Genomic DNA, 16,320 nt, shown 5'->3' with positions numbered 1-16,320 from the left:
AGATTTGGGGGCTGGTCTTTGATTGTGCTTTCATCTGAGACTAAGCTTCAGGAACGTCAAGGTAAAGAAACGTAGGTTTGCTAAATTTTTCATTCAACAAACACTTATTGAGGACCTGCTACAATGCTACGCCCCCGGATGCAAACGTGCAGAAGACGACCTACCAGCTTGCTAAACAAAGTCTTTATTAGTTGAGATCAGTGCTAATAAAGACCTTGTTTTTATTAGGCCACCTAAAATGAATTCATTCCCAATTCATTCACAATACCACAATTTCACAGTAAATAGTATTAAGGACTTTGAGAATTTATCTGGAAAAAAATGACAAAACCAAAAGTTGTGAAAATAAGCTAATAAGCCTACTAAGATAAAATAAAAATAAACCTCCATTTTGGAGGTTATAATGGCAAACTATGAGCTAATTGTTAAAATCAACAAAACTTAGTCAAGTATTGATGAGGATATACATTTTGACATAAAATTGTAGGGTAGACCAATGGACTATTTACCTTGCATTTACTTTAATTGCAAGATCATCAAGAAGAATTCCTCCCACCCCAAGAAAATATTACAGAGCTTTATCAATTTTTCCAAAGACTCCCCTTAAGCCTCTGATAGTCAAGTCACTCTCTTGGAGTTATCATCTTTGTCACTTTCCTCTTGTTCATTTGTCACCTAGTCTGATTCTGCCAATGGGTGTGAATCAGCAGGCTTCCAACGGTCATTTCTACCAACTCCACAAAACGCAGCAGCTTGAGCACAATTTGCAATTTCATTTAGCAATCAATTTACATGATATTGCAAAAATGAATCTGAAGGGCATGGATGGATACGATGGTAGGCAGAGAGAGAGAGAGAATTGAATGGGGTCTAAATTTACCAGCAGTCAGTCTATTAGGGAAGGTTTTCATGTTCCCAGCTAACCAGCGAACCTTATGACTGGAATGTTCCATAAGGAACATCTGGATTATAAGGTAGATGCCTGTTTTCCCTGGGACAGTCAATGACGTGATATCTAAGAACTTCCTTTTGGCCAGCCCCTTCAATGAGACAGCCCTAGTCTATGAGATCAAATGCACCCTTCAGCCCTAATCCTGAGGCGACTGTGAAGAGGAAGGGTTTTCTTTAAAACAGCGGCACTTCTGTCCGTTCTTAGTCACATTTGGTTGGGTTGTCTGGGAAATATACCTTAGTTAATATCTAAAAAGAAATTTCAAGTTTCCTGCACCTACTAGATGGAAACTTGGATGAGATGGACTACTGGATTTCGGATTCAGGAAAAAAGCCTCAGTTGTCAGGGGAGTCTCACAGACTCCAATCAATGTACAATCTTATAAATTAGGTCTTTATCCTTCATAACTCCTCTGGCCTTCTGTTTGCAGATGACTTCACTGCCAAGCCATCTGTTAATTCAAATGATTAGTATCAAGCTTTTGGAATAGTTTAGGAGAGAGGGAAATTAAACATCTTTTTTAAAAAATATATTTTTTAAAAATCCTTTTTCCTTCATCCTCCGAAATTATTGACAGGAAGTGTCTCCAAAAAATAAAGAAGACAAGAAACTCAGCTGTCACATCATATTTCAGTCCCTGGACACAAGTATTCTTGACTTCATATTTCTGAATGTTTTACCTATTCTAGTTGGCCTATAAAGTTTAGGATCTAAGGTGTTTCTCTACCTTTGAATTGAAAAATCCCACCCACCCCTATCTACACAAAGGTCCCTCTCAATTTCTTTGTGGATTCTACCAAGTTTCCCCAACTTACAGCCCCTTGGGTCACCCAAAACAGACTACCCCATCACTATCGCACCATGGAAAACAGGTCCTCTCTCCTCAGAAAGAAAAAAACACAGGCACACTCAAAAGCACATCCATGCGCATACACACACGCACACATGTATGCACAGGCAGGATCAGCTCCTTCACCGAGGACCCAGCTCTGATCTCTCCATCCAGGACCTGCCAGGTCAAAGGAGACTCGAGCAAGTTGTTTATAACTGGTAGATGGCCAGGCTCAGCTCTGTGTTCCTTTGAAGTGACAGTGCTTTGTCTTCAAACACCCAGTGCCCTCAGAGTGCCTGTCACTCCACTGTGAAATATTAGAATTGGCAAGTGCTGGTAATAAGACCCCTATGCCCCTTTGATTTCCAGTGCTATTTATTTTAAAGCATTCTTCCACCCTCCGACTCCATGGTGTCCATCATGACCTGTCAACCCCAGCTTGCTGGTTTGCCCTACCAGCCTTCCCAGTTCCCTCTCTGACACTTCAATAAGGAACAGGTGGTGATTGATATTCCCTGGGCTAGGGCTTCTACCACGTCCTGCAGCTCACAGCTGCCCTGCAGTGGACATCCTCCACATCCCTCATAACTGCTGGAGAGGAGGGCCTTTGAAAATGGGCACCAGGGACCTAAGCCCCTGGTTCAACTTGCTGCTCAAATAACAAACATGAAAGCACAGACGTTTGTCACCATTCCAGGCTGTTGCTGGGGCCTTGCTACCTATGCAAAGGGATGGGGTGGCGGAGCTGTGTTCCCAGCAGGCATCTGAGTACGGAAAGCCACTTGTTACTTAGATCTATATTCAGGTTTTGTTTCTGATTTTTTTTTTCTGCTTGGATTTGGTTTTATTCACCATTCACTGGTACCCCCAGTTTGCTCATTTAGGTGTGAAGAAAGCAATGAAATACTGATGTTGAAACAGGATGTGTATGGAAGTGGGATTTCCCGCACATGGAGGGAGCCCAGGGTCTCTGGGACTCCTCCATTAGTCTATGGGGAGGACATAGGGAAATGTATCCCTGTGGAGGAGGACAGAAGAGGTGCCGATGAGGCAGGGGCACCCACTTCCATGGTCCCCTGTGGAGGAAGAAAGAGGAGCAGGTGTCCCTGCTGCAGGTGACACAGCCCCCTGCTCAGAGCCAGCATGTGAGCTGGACAAGCCAGACCGCAACCGGATTTCAGTTCCAACAAACACTGTCTACAAACATGGCAGCCCCATCCAGCCCCACCCAGCTGGCCACTGGGCCTTCTTCCTGAAGGGAAATCAGTGGACCCCATAGCTATCAGCATCGAGGCTACCCATGGTAACTTGGACAACTGTTCCCCCAAGTGTGGAGCGTGTCCTGCTGGCAGTGGCTGGGGTGAATCTGCTTTAATTATATTAGGTTTATCCTGCAAAAATGATTTAACAAACAATGAGAGCCCAGACGATGTGCATTCTTGTGCCCTCCATGGATGGCAGTGGTATCAAGCACAGCCTAAGGCAATTTTGCTGGATACAGAGGAGGGAGATGGAGGTGAAGATGAGAGCCGCAGATGAGGAAGAAAGTTCCCTGATGGAATTTCCACCTACCCACCCCCCTGCATCCCAGTATCTCCCACATGGGGCTTGACCCTTGACATTCCTTAACAAAAAACCACCTTTCTTCAGCAACTGGCCACCCAACTGTAAGATAAATTCCTGCCTGGATTTAAATTCTCTCTGGGGAACAAGACTAGTCCTTGTCCTTGCCTATCCTGCAGGGCTTTGGGGGTTGGGGAGCAGGGGTGTGGGGAGAGCATGCAAGCGCCATCTGCCTGTAGGGGGCACTGGAGCTACACAAAGGTGGCAGCAGAGCTGCCCCAGCACAGGAGGCCCCAGGGCCAAAGACCTCAGGCTCAGACAGAGCCCAGGGTTAGCCCTTGAGCCAAACAGAAAACAATGAGCCACAGAAGGATGGTAATTCAGGTGCTGCTGGCCAGATGGAACCCGGAAGCCTTTCCCACAGGGTCTTCATTTTTCCCAATCAACACTTGGCAGGCAAGGCTAAGGCTGTGCTCATTACTGCTGGGGAGAGGGGAGAAACGGAGAGGAAATTGAGGTCCAGAGAAGTTGTGCCGTTTGCCCTGTTGCCCAGTGATTGCAGCTGAAAATAGCCATTTTTCCAGGAAGCAGCCCCTCTCAGTTCCCCGTTTATTTATTTCTGAGCATGGTGAAGAGTGTGTCTCTGACTGCGTCACATGTAAGCAATGCACCCTGCAGCTTCACGTAACTACTTGTCTTTGTACTTCACATGGGCTCTCAAGCCTATCCACAGACCCACTTTAGCTTTTATAATAGCCCTGCAGACAGAACCGAGTGAGCTTTCTTTCGGTGAAAGTGGAGGCACTAAGAGCTGTGACTCATTTTCTCTTGGGTCCCAGAAGGAACCTGCACCTGGTTCAGAGCTTGGTACACATGGCCAGTACTCAAGGATGCAGGTTACTTCTCAATATTGAATGATCCGTCTTCCACCACATGCCCTTCCCACTATTTTAGGGTCACTTTGATTGTCTCATGGACACCATGCCTCTGTTACGCTCCCTTTTGTGCCTGACCCCTGTGGCATGTGGGGCTGGCTTCTGCCCAGCCCACAATCCTAGCGTCTGTGCCTCAAGCAGGTGCCTTCAAGTGCCCAGTCTGGATTCACCTCCAAAGAGAACATTACCTGCTGTTTCTGAAGAAGCCTGCCCAAGGGTCCTGCATGGTTTCAGTCCCTCGAGTGGGGGAGCGGGGTGGCTTCTTTTTCGCACACAGGTTGCTTTGCGAAGTCTACTGGCTCTCAGCTGAACACAGCTCTGCAAGAAATTCCCTTTGTACCTGTAGAAGAGAGAAGCATACTTGCAGTAACCACCTCAGAGAGCATAGGCCTGGAAAAAATCTGAAAAATCCCTGTGGGGTGCCTAGGAGAACACGCGGCTCAACATCTAAACTAGCTGGTCAGCTCTGAGCAACTCCCGATCCCTCCATCCCTCATCCCCCACCTCCCTAGGACAATGTGCCTAGCTTCAGAGGTGTATTATTTAGTCGTTGTAGGAACTAAATGAGGTGGTCACAAAATGCTTCCCAGGATGCTTTGTCATAGCAAGTACTTAGTCAAGGATAGTTGCTGCAATGAGATCTTAAGCTTCGTGGTCTTGACTTGTGTCACAAGTCAGCTCTGTCATGGGGATTTGCTCCAGCTGCAGAGCCCCATCATTTTCACAGCTTAGGCCAGCAGAGTGAGAATCTAGGGCTACCCTATCCAACAGATCATTCTTCAATGATGGAAATGTTCTGTAATCTGCGTTGACAAATACAGTAGCCATTAACCCCACGTAGCTATTGTGCATTTGAAATGTACTTAGTGTGTCTGAGAAACTGAGTTTTAAAATTTTATTTCATTTTAATGAATTTAAATAGCCACATGTGGCTAGTGACCACCATATTGGACAGCATTCTTCATAGACCTTCCATCTGAAGGAGCCCGACCAGATCATCTGATTTGTTTGTCTTCAAAGCAAAGTATTCACATCTTGGAGGGAAGGCATGATGAGGATAGAGACAGAAAAATACTAGAGCATCTATTTACATTCATCTTCATCTAGTCTTTTTTATTTCTATTGTTTCATGTCCTTTATAATGTATATAATACATTCATAGAGTAAAATATATGGCTAATTTCTAAATGAACAAATTGACATTTAATAGAGTGCAGGCTGTAAATTATTTTACTGACAGGAATGTGCAACCACAGACCATCAAGCTAGTCTGGTGTCCCCATTATACAGGCAAGAGAAGGAGGTGAAGAGCCAGGCCTGCAACATGCCTTCAGCTCTTTTACAAGATCTTTGCACTGCTTCTAACTGCCTGGTCAAGCCACAAGTAATCCCTTCCCTTTACAAGCCTCAGTTTACAATATTTCTACTCTACAGTGCTCCTCAGAACTGGCTATCTTCCTTTCCCATTTGTCTGAGCCGCTGCCAAGATCCAGCCGCAGTCCCCTGATCACCAGGGCTGCTCACAGAATTTTAAATAAGATCTGCAGAATGCAGTATCCTCTTGGGCGCTGGCTTTTCCTGGCAGCAACAATGAGAAAGTGACATTTTGTTCATCTTTTCTGGCCTCTGTGTTTGGGAGACGCTCCCCTCATCTGGGCAGGATAGTCTCCCCTGCCTGGGGCAGGAGCTGTCATTCCCCGGCAGTGGGGGGAGAAGGAGGGGGGGATGCTGGTTTGTTCTTTGCAGCAGTTGTCAAGACCACAGGTTCTGAAAGAGCTATCTGAGCCAGGGTGGGGAGCGACAGGCTGCTGTTTCGATAATCACAAACCCCTGAACCAGTTAGGACCCCTGTGGGGCCTGGGAGGAGAGAGATTTCAAAGTGCAGGGACAAAGGGAGGAAGGGAGGGGTGGCAGGGGGAGAGAATTTTTCTTCCACCTGCTGCCGGGTCACCTTTGCCCGAGAGTCAAGGGCTGGCTGCCACGCACTTGCAGGTGTTAAGAACAGCACAGTTTGAACTGCAGGGACGTTTTACTTTTAGAAAAGGAGCAAGCAGGGGTCTTTCTACTCAAGCAAAATAACGAGGAGAGAGCTAGGAGAAGCCCAGCCTCTGAATTCACACTTCATCAAGGTGGAATTCCAACCTTTGCCTTCGAGAAGGGCCCAAGCAGACCTTGGCAATGTCTTCAAAGCACTGTTGAGTTTTTGTCACAGGCAGGGTATGTCTTCTCTCTCCTGGTTCTCCCAGAATGTTCTATGTACACCCCTTCCTGGAGAAGCCACAACCTGGCTTAGGAAGGTTTTGCAAGCTCATCTCCATTGCCAAGTAGGCAAGGCCCCTGAAGGTGTGGCTGGTGCTCTTGGCACCCTATCCAGGGTGCTTTTGCCAGGCTGTGAGAGTCACATGCTCCTTACCCCACTGCCACGCTCATCAGGCTCTCTCAGGGAGGGACAGTAGACCCACGGACTGGGTCTTGCAGGTATACACAGCCCACTCTGCACACATTCCTTCTGGAGTGAAACTATGAGATCTGATGTGCTATTTCCCTCACTTTCCTCTTTTGACCCCACAGGGAAAAACAAAGCAAAGAGAAGTGCAGTGGAGGTGTGGATGGCGAAGCCTCTGTATCCTGCTAAGCAGAACTTGGGACCGCTGTTAAAGCTCCGAGGCTGTGGCCAACGTGACAGAGTCTCAGCCACGTGTGGTGGGGGCCACGTGCAGCAGAGGCCACGTGGACTCAGGGCCACATCTGTAGGTCTTTGTCTTTACCTCAGTGAAGAGATTGTGTTCTCATTACTAAGAGTGCTATCTCACTGAATAGGTAAGTTGTGTGATGACTAAAGTGAATAGACACGTGGCTTGGACAGATAAACATCCGCTCCATAAGGAAAAGCACTATCTACTAACAGAACTGCATTCTCAAGAGCCCAGGATTTTTTTCTTCTCCGCTCTACCCTTCAATGACTAATGTATATTTTAGGGTTTTACAGAGTGCCCTTCTCCCATTCAAGCTACAATCTCCTCCTTGCTCGTTTCCATTCACTAGGGGCTTCACAATTCATTGTTCCATTTGTTGGAAGCTTCCTAGAACAAGTCTGAGTGTTTCATGCTTCACACAGCACGGTACACAGTTACAAATGAATCAGTAAAATCCAATTCCATGGTCCCACACTGGCTTTGGGCAAGGCAGAGAGGTATTTTGTGAGCGTTCCAGATCTCTATGCCTCTAGTTAATGTCAGGGCAATTAGGCTTCTGGGTGTGAATTTTCTGTGTTTTTCCATTTCCGCTCTGAAAGCGGATCCTGCATTTTCTAATCCCTCTCCTTTAACTCATATAGTTTTATTAATGAAAACAGCCATTTTCATTACAGCGTGGTATTTGTAGTTGGCGAAAAACAAAGAGATGAATGAAAGTAGAATGAAAGTCCCCGAAAAAAACATCAACTATAAACGGGAAGCTAAAATTTAACATGTAAGTGAGCAAAAGTGGATTAATGCAAGGGTCTGCTTGATTTTTATGCAAAGGTCCAGCTAATAAATATTTTAGACTTTGTATGCCACAGACGATCTGTGCCACACATTCTTCTTCTGTTTTTATATGGATAAGCTTTTAAATATATAAAAACCAAGCCAGGCATAGTAGTGCATGCCTGTACTCCCAGCTACTCCAGAAGCTGAGGCAGGAAGACCACTGAGGCCATAAGTGTGAGGCTATAGTGGGCTATGATCACACCCCTGAATAGTCACTGCCCTGCAGCCTGGGCACATAGTGAGACCCTGTCAATCAAATATATGCATGTATGTATAAATAATGCCTAGTTAGAGGTTAAAATAAGTTAAAAACCATATTTAACCCATGGTCCATAGTTGTCTTTATAAACAAAAATAAAAATAAATCCTTCTATATGAATATATGAATTCATATAAGAAGAAAACATAAGAGAATATATCTGCTTGTTTGTGAAAGTAGGAAATTGAGAGTAAAGAGAGATTTCTTAGATGTACCAAAATGTAGTAACAATAAAGGAAAAGGCAGCCCCATTTGACTACATCAAAGTATGTAAATTCTTAATGAAAAAAGAATCATTATCAAGGTTAAAAAATAAGAACTCCATTTCCAACAGCACAATGGACTCAATACCCTGACTGATTACCACCAAACTTATCCTTATACTGAAAACAATTAAAAATGCAGCATAAAATGTAACAAAAAATTAAAATTTATATTTAAATTTATTTATGTTCTGATTAAAAATAAGAAAAGCAAAAACCAAGTGAGAGCTATACTCTGGAAAAGGAAGATTGCTTTTACTTTTTTTTTTTTTTTTTTGAGACGGAGTTTCGCTCTTGTTACCCAGGCTGGAGTGCAATGGCGTGATCTCGGCTCACCGCAACCTCCGCCTCCTGGGTTCAGGCAATTCTCCTGCCTCAGCCTCCTAAGTAGCTGGGATTACAGGCACGTGCCACCATGCCCAGCTAATTTTTTGCATTTTTAGTAGAGATGGGGTTTCACCATGTTGACCAGGATGGTCTCGATCTCTCGACCTCGTGATCCACCCGCCTCGGCCATCCAAAGTGCTGGGATTACAGGCTTGAGCCACCGCGCCCGGCCAATTGCTTTTACTTTAAGGCCTCTGCCAAACCAGGTGAGGCTGACCTTCCATTTTCATCCTTTGATGCAGTTCAGGGTACAGGACTTAAAGGCCAGAATGTTCTTCAGTGAGAGGCAAGTGAAAGACCCAACTTCTTTCCTGCAGAAAGCTGAGACCTCTGAAAGGCATACTCTCAACATGTGTGTGAATTAGAAATAAATAATCCCTACTCCCACCACCTGCCCAGGGAACATAACAACAAACAAACAGGCACCCAGCAGAAGCAAAACAAATATTTACTGGAGGAATCCATCTTCAACCCAAGTCTCAAAGTTTCAGAAATACCAACTCACAGTCAAGAATTTTAACACAAGGAAATAAGTTACCATAAGTGAGAGCTAATATATAAAACAGGTGCACCAAGACTTCATACGTCGTCACTGACAGATACAAAACGTAAGATGTATTTTTTTTTTAAATAAAAAGCTTGAAAGTAAGGGTCAAGTGCAAGAGACTATAAAAGTAATCAAGCAAATTAGAAAAATAATTAAATAAAACTTTTTGGAAATAAATCATAATACACATTAACAATTAAATTTAACGTTTAGTGGACCAATAAAAGTAAGGGAGATCAATTAAGAGGCATTGCAATAGGCCAGGGCCTTCTGACCAAGACTTTGGAACATTTACCAGATTTACCATCCCAAGTAAAAGAACTGAATAAAGATATGAAATAGTTTTCAGAGCATTGGGCATTGAGCAATAAAGGCAGTGATCCTGAGAGAAGAGAAATAGATGAGGTAAGCCTGATGATATCTCAACTTATTGATGAAGAAATTTTCCAGGTCTGGTACTATTTGCTGAAACGACTTTACTTTTTCCACTGAACTTCCTTTGAGCCTGTATGAAAAATCAATTGACCACAGCATGGTCTATTTCTGTTTTCTCTATTTTGCTCCATTGATCTATTTACTATTCTGATGTAAATACCACACTCTTTGGAATACTTTAGCTCTATACTAAGTCTTAGAGTCAAGCAGCATAATGAAGTCAGTGTGATGGTTGCACTGAAATAGACAAATAGGTCAACAAATGATGCTGGAACAACTAGATATCTACATGCAAAAATAAGAACTTCGATCCACATATCAGACCATATGTAAACATTAAGTGAAAACGGATTATAAACCTAGATATAAAACTTAAAAGTATAAAACTTTAGAGAAAAACTTAGAAAAAAAGCTTTGCAGCTCTGTTTAGGCACATATTTATTTATTTATTTTAGCTATAACACTAAAAACATAATCAACAAAAAAAGTTAAATTTCATCAAAGTGAAAGACAGTTATTTTTAAAAGATGCTACTAAGAGAATAGAAAGATAAGCAACAGACTGAAAGAAAATATTTACAAATCATATATCCGATAAGGAACTTATAACCAGAATATATTAAAAAATTCTCAAAACTCAGTAATTAGGAAACAACCCATTTTTGATGTACGAAAGATTTGAAGAGACACTTCACCAAAGAAGATATACAAATACTAAATAAGCCCATTTAAAAAATGCTGAATATCATCACTTGTTAGGGAAATGCAAATTCAGACTATAAAGAGATACCACTCACAGCTATTCAAATGACTAAAACTAAAAAGAATTACCACACCAAGCATTGGCAATAATGTAGAGAACTGGAACTCTCATACACAGCTAGTGGAGATGTAAAAGGATACAAGCACTCTGGAAAACAATTTGGCGGCTTCTTAAAAAGCTAATAATACACCTACCATATCATCCCATCTTGTCACCTCTAGGTATTTTCCCAAGATAATTTAAAGCTTATTCATACGAAGGCTTGCATATGAATATTTATAGTCATTTTATTTGTAGTAGCCCCAAACTGAAACAAACCAAATGTCTATCAAGTGAACAAATATATGAATTGTGACATATTCACTCAATGGCACACTAATGAGCAATAAAAAGGAATGTGTTATTGATAAACACAACATGGATGAACCTCAAAATAGTAATGCTGACTGAATAAAGCCAAGCCAAAAAAGAGAGAGAGAGAGAGAGAGAGAGAGAGAGAGAGAGAGAGCGCATGTATTATATCATTCCATTTCTAGAAAATTCTAGAAAAAGCTAACTATCCTATGTGACAGAAAGCACATCAGTGGTTACCTGGGGATAGAAGGACTCCAGGATGGGCAGAAAGGAGGAATTACAAAAGGAAAGGAGGAAACTTTTGGGCTTGAAACATGTGCTCATGATCCTGGTTATGTTGCTTGTTTCACAGGTATATACATATGTCAACACTTATTTAATTTATTAAAATTTAATTATACTTTAACAAAGCTTTACAAATAATAACTCAGTGGATTAAAAAACTGGTAAACTTTTAAAGACAGATTTGAACAAAGTATCCAGATCATAGCACAGAGAAACAAAGTTATTAAAAGTAGAAGTTTAGAGACATAAAAGATAGAAAAGGCTTAATATATATTATTTCAGTATTTCAGAAAGGAAGGAGATCAAACAGGATGTGGCAAAATTTGAAGAATAATGGCTAAGAATTTTTTACAGAGAGATACTAATCCACAAATTTTAAAAGTCCAGTGGATTCCTAATGGAACAAATAAAAAGCAACATACATTATATACATCAAAGTAAAACTATGGAACACCAAAGGATAAAAGAAGATCTTAAAGGTAGCCAGAGACAAAAAGACTTTCAAATGACAGATGAGTAGCCTAACAGCTGGCTTCTTTACCACAAAAAGGAAGCTGAAGGATAGTGTAATGATAGCTTTGATGTGCTGAGAAAATAACTGTCAGCCTGGAATTGTGTACCCAGCAAACATATTTTTCAACAACAATGATGAAATAAATATATTTCCAGAGTAATAAAAGCTAAGATAATTTTCTTCTCTAAAGGAAATTCTAAAGAATATGATTTAGGCAGATGAAAATAATCCCAGAAGGAAGATGTGACATGAAGAAACAAGTGAAAAGACAAGAGATGGGCAATTATGTGGATACATATTAATAAATGGGCTTAAAAAGACAAGTAATAGAGCCTAGGTGGCTCAGGCCAGTTGTCCTGGTTCTTGAGGAAGTATGGCTATGCATTCGAGGCCAGTCTGTGCAACAGAAAAAAAAAAAAAAAAAAAAAAAAACGAGTAATAGACTTGGAAATGTGTTTACAGTATATATAACAGGCAAATAAAACATACAGATCTAGGATATATACAGAATCCTATAAATCATATTCATCACTTTAAAAATCACAAACATAAGAAGCTTATGAATGAAGGGCAAACTCTCACTCATGGATGAGACACTCTACAGCAATCAGAATGGATGAATTTGATCTGTATGTCCTGTCATGATGAGATCTTCAAAAACACAATGTGGACCTTAAAAATCAAACTGAAGAATGATAAAAGTATGATACGTTTATATGTACTTTAAAGATATAAAACATATGATATATTACTGGTGATTTGCAAAGTATGAAAACAGATTGATACAGCTGGTGCCAAATATATAAAACAACATAATTATTTTTTTAATTTTTCTTTTCTATATATTGTTATATAACATATAAGGTTATACTTTATATGCAGTCTATTCCCACAATGCCACTTTACTTAGAAGAGAACCAATACTCTTATACATGAACTTTATCATTCTCTGTGAGCTAAGGACTATAGAGCAATCTCTGCTACAGTATCTCATTTTCTGTAGAATATCAAGACAACTAAAGTGAAAGTGGGAAAATGAATCAAGAAGTAGTCTTCCTTCTTGAGGAGAGAACACAAGAGTTAGATGACTGACAAACGGATGGATGGATGGATGATAGATATGTGGGTGGGTAAGCAGAAGGATGGATAAAGAGCTACAAATACATGTGTGTGGGTGGGTGAATAATAGTGTGGTGGGCAGAATAATATCTCCCGTCAAAGATATCCATGCCTTCACGGTCCTGATGTTTTTTTCTGAGACAGGGGAGCAAGTCATGTGAGGAGCAAGAGGTGGAGTGTGCAGGTGGAGGTGCAGGGACTAGCAGATGCAAAGGCCTTGAAGCTGGACTTAACTAAAAAGACAGTCATGAACCAACAAAAGTATCAGTGATGACTGAATCATGATTGACCAATAAATGTTTGTGGACTTAAAAAGCTCAGCAGATTCCTCCTCAGTTCACCCAGCCAGGGGTTCTTGGTTAGAGCTTCAAGTCCTTGTTCAGACCCCTCCTTGTTCTGCAATGCTCCTGCTCCCTCCTGTACCCATCCATGGACTCTTGCTGTGATTTGTTGAGTGGAGATGCAGTCTATTCTCACAAGACCCACTATTGAGACCAAAATTTGCAAACTCAAATGCTATAAGGTCCAGGCAGATAGCATAACTGAAAGAGGCTGGCCAAGGGTAAGGCATTAGGAGAGGCAAGCTCGAGAGCACAGTGCAGAGCCCTGCTCTCACCTGTGGCCACTGCTCATCTCCAGCTGGCTGTTGCCATGCAAAGAGGCAGGGCCAGTGTCTTCAAAGCTTCCCATATTTCAAGAAAAGTTAGAAATCCAGATTTTTGTGAGAAATCTTTTCCTCTAATCATGTGGTTGGTAGTGTCAAAAATTTTAGAACACTTGGCCTAACGGTTCTTAGATGCACTGTGTTTGGCCCAAGAGCTGCTAGTGAGTTTGCAAGATGTCCTGGAGAGATATCTCCAATTCTGGATTAAGAAAGCTTCCCCAGCCACCTCTAGGTGTGGGCACCAGGTGCATAGCAGGTGCATCGTAAATATTTGTCAAATTAGTCAAGCTGAAGTCTTGGGAAAGTGGGAGCTGTTTGTGAGGCATCCTACCCTCTTCACCTCCCCACATCTTCCCGATGATGCCTGGAGACTTCAGGCTCATCAGTTGCCAGTCAGATGTAATTGAGTGCTTCCTCCTTGTTGGTCAGATACTGGGGAGGACCAGCAACCATGGGCCAATGTCCCTTAGTTCTCAGAGACCCACATGCAGCCCCTCCATCTGAATGCAATGCGTTCCCCTTTCCCCGAGAGCAGTATTTGAATTTTCCTTTGGAAGCCTATCCTTCCCACACCACCAAATTTGGGCCAGGGCTGATGATGAGGCTTGGAGGCCCCGATGACACAGGCCGGAGGGGGTCTTCTTTTGTTCAGACTACCTTGAGTTGGGCTTCTGTCTTAGGACCCTGAGTGATGAAAAAGGACGGATGCTGAAAAGGAAAGCCCCCCTCCTCCAAGCCTGCTCTGGGGATCAGGCCAGCACCATCACCTGGCTGTGTCAGAAATGCAGAATCTCAGGCACTGCAAGAAAAATCTAGAAAATGCCAGGCCACTAGAGTGCCCAGGACAGGCTGGGATGCAACAAGACAAGCCACCAGTTGGCACACAGGCTATGGAAGGAGACTGACTCGTTCAAATATGGGTCCCTAGGGAGGTAATCTAAGCTCTCTGTGTCACCATTTCCTCATGAGAAAAATGGGGCTAATAATACGATCCATATTGTGGGCAGTACCTTGTGGGATCTCCTGAAACAATCCATGCCAGAAAGTGATTAGGGAAAGCCTGGTACGCAGCAAGTGCTCTGTAATGTTAGCTCTGGACACATGGTGCCGGCACACCATTGATAGAGGTGGGAGGGGGAGCCAGAAGAGAAGAGGTCATCTCTAGCCACTGAGGGTCTGAGCAGCTACAGGGGAGAGTTAGGAATTTGGATTGCCCCTTGAAGAATATCCAGACTTTGGATAAATTACTGACAGGCCAGGTGCAGTGGCTCACACCTATAATCCCAGCCCTTTGGGAGGTCAAGGTGAGAGGATGGCTTGAGGCCAAGAGTTCGAGATCAGCCTGGGCAACATGGCAAACCCCATCTCTACTAAAAATGAAAAAAACAAAAAACCAAAAAAAACAAAAAAAACATAGCCAGGTGTGGTGGCCCATGCCTGTAGTCCCAGCTTCTCAGAAGGCTGAAGCAGGCAAATTGCTTGAACCCCAAATGCAGAGGTTACAGTGAGCCAAGACTGTGCCACTGCACTCCAGCCTGGGCAACAGAGTGAGACTCCATCCAAAAAAAAAAAAAAAAAAAAAAGGGGGGGTGGGAGGGGGTTGACAGTCTAGGAGTCTAGGGGAGAATGCTGAGAGCTGAGGTGTGGAGCACGAATGCATCAGGGATCTGGGATTAGAATGCGGATTAAAGAATGGGGTTAAGGTGGAGGGGGAGCAGGACAGGAGGAGGTCACAGGGAAAATGAGGGTGAAAAGAGGGCAGGGGTTGGCTAGAGAATCTGTTTTTTAACTTGTACGCAATGCACAGCCTGCCAGGTTTTGAGCAAAGGAGAAAGACAAACCAAGAAAGACACAATGACTGAGCGCAGGAAGATCCGAAGGTCCTCCCGTTCGTTAGCAGTGGACACAAGCATGCACATATCGCAAAGAAAAGACTGGAAGGGCACTCTCCTGAATGTTCTTGGGGATTATCTCTGCGTGGTGAGATTACTAGGATGTTTTATTGTCTTCTCTTTGCTCATCTGTATTGTCTAATTTTTCTGCAAAGGACATTCATTGCTTGCATAATTAAGAAAGCAATAAAAGCTATAAATAATTAACACACTGTCTCTTCAAGACTTAAGTTGAATGGATGTGTTTTCAATGTAATTATTTCAAAGATTTCCTGGATTTCTGGCCTTAGAAAGGTGCCATCGAAAAACACACAGGCATTGGGTTGTAAGGGGCGGGGGGACTAACGGGGAAATGAATTCAGTCCTTTAATCACGAAACTCTAAACCCTAGGAAACAGGAACTCCTTCTCTGGAGCACACAGATACCTTTTGAATCCCGTCTTAAGTTCTTCCAGAGATTTTGCAAAACTGTGAGCTGAGGGTACGTGTGGAAATGACAGAGGTGGCCACTCGCCCTACCTTTTGGGGTTGATCCTCAGTTTTCTCTGCTTGCTGTTCCCATAAGACATCTTTGTCCTCCTACAAGGCAGGCCCTTCTTCTGCTGTGGCTCAGACACCTGGTCCTGGGACATCACCCCTGAGACTGTTGGGTAGGGGAGCTGAAAATACCAAGCATGTTGGCATCATGAGGAAGACAACTCAGAAGCGTTCTCTCTCTGCAGACAGGATGCCTGTCTTCAGAAATCAAAACGGAAATACTGCATTGCTAAGTGGCCTGAGCCAACCAGGCAACTCAGAGCGTTCCTGGACAGAACCTCCTGAAACCCACCTGGGCTCAACCACAGAGGAAAGCCTATGCCATCAGTGTTAACTGGAGGCCAAAGAACACAGTGACCAGCTCCTTTACTCCGCTAACCCCACCTCTCTGGGAGCCCCCACACTCTGGGTCCCTCCTGATTTACCTGCTACTCTTTAGATGAAACAGCACTCCCCACAACTCTGAGTTCCACCTAGAGAAAGCTGAACA

The 16,320-nt window shown here is 43.1% G+C and overlaps 1 protein-coding gene across 2 annotated transcripts in view; it reads right to left on the bottom strand.

The window, feature by feature from the left end:
• Positions 1-16,320, bottom strand: part of ZNF831 (zinc finger protein 831) — a 111,129-nt gene that overhangs the window by 44,480 nt on the left and 50,329 nt on the right. For both annotated transcript variants that reach the window (XM_074406720.1, XM_003932641.3), the window contains 2 exons: positions 15,813-15,952; positions 4,471-4,622 (listed from right to left, as the gene is read on the bottom strand). In XM_074406720.1, the coding sequence (XP_074262821.1) occupies positions 4,471-4,622; positions 15,813-15,952 (292 nt within the window). The remainder of the gene's footprint in view (positions 1-4,470; positions 4,623-15,812; positions 15,953-16,320) is intronic.

Source organism: Saimiri boliviensis, chromosome 9, assembly GCF_048565385.1.
Source record: "Saimiri boliviensis isolate mSaiBol1 chromosome 9, mSaiBol1.pri, whole genome shotgun sequence".
NCBI classification, from domain to species: Eukaryota; Metazoa; Chordata; class Mammalia; order Primates; family Cebidae; genus Saimiri; species Saimiri boliviensis.
This window is presented reverse-complemented; position numbering and strand designations above follow the sequence as displayed.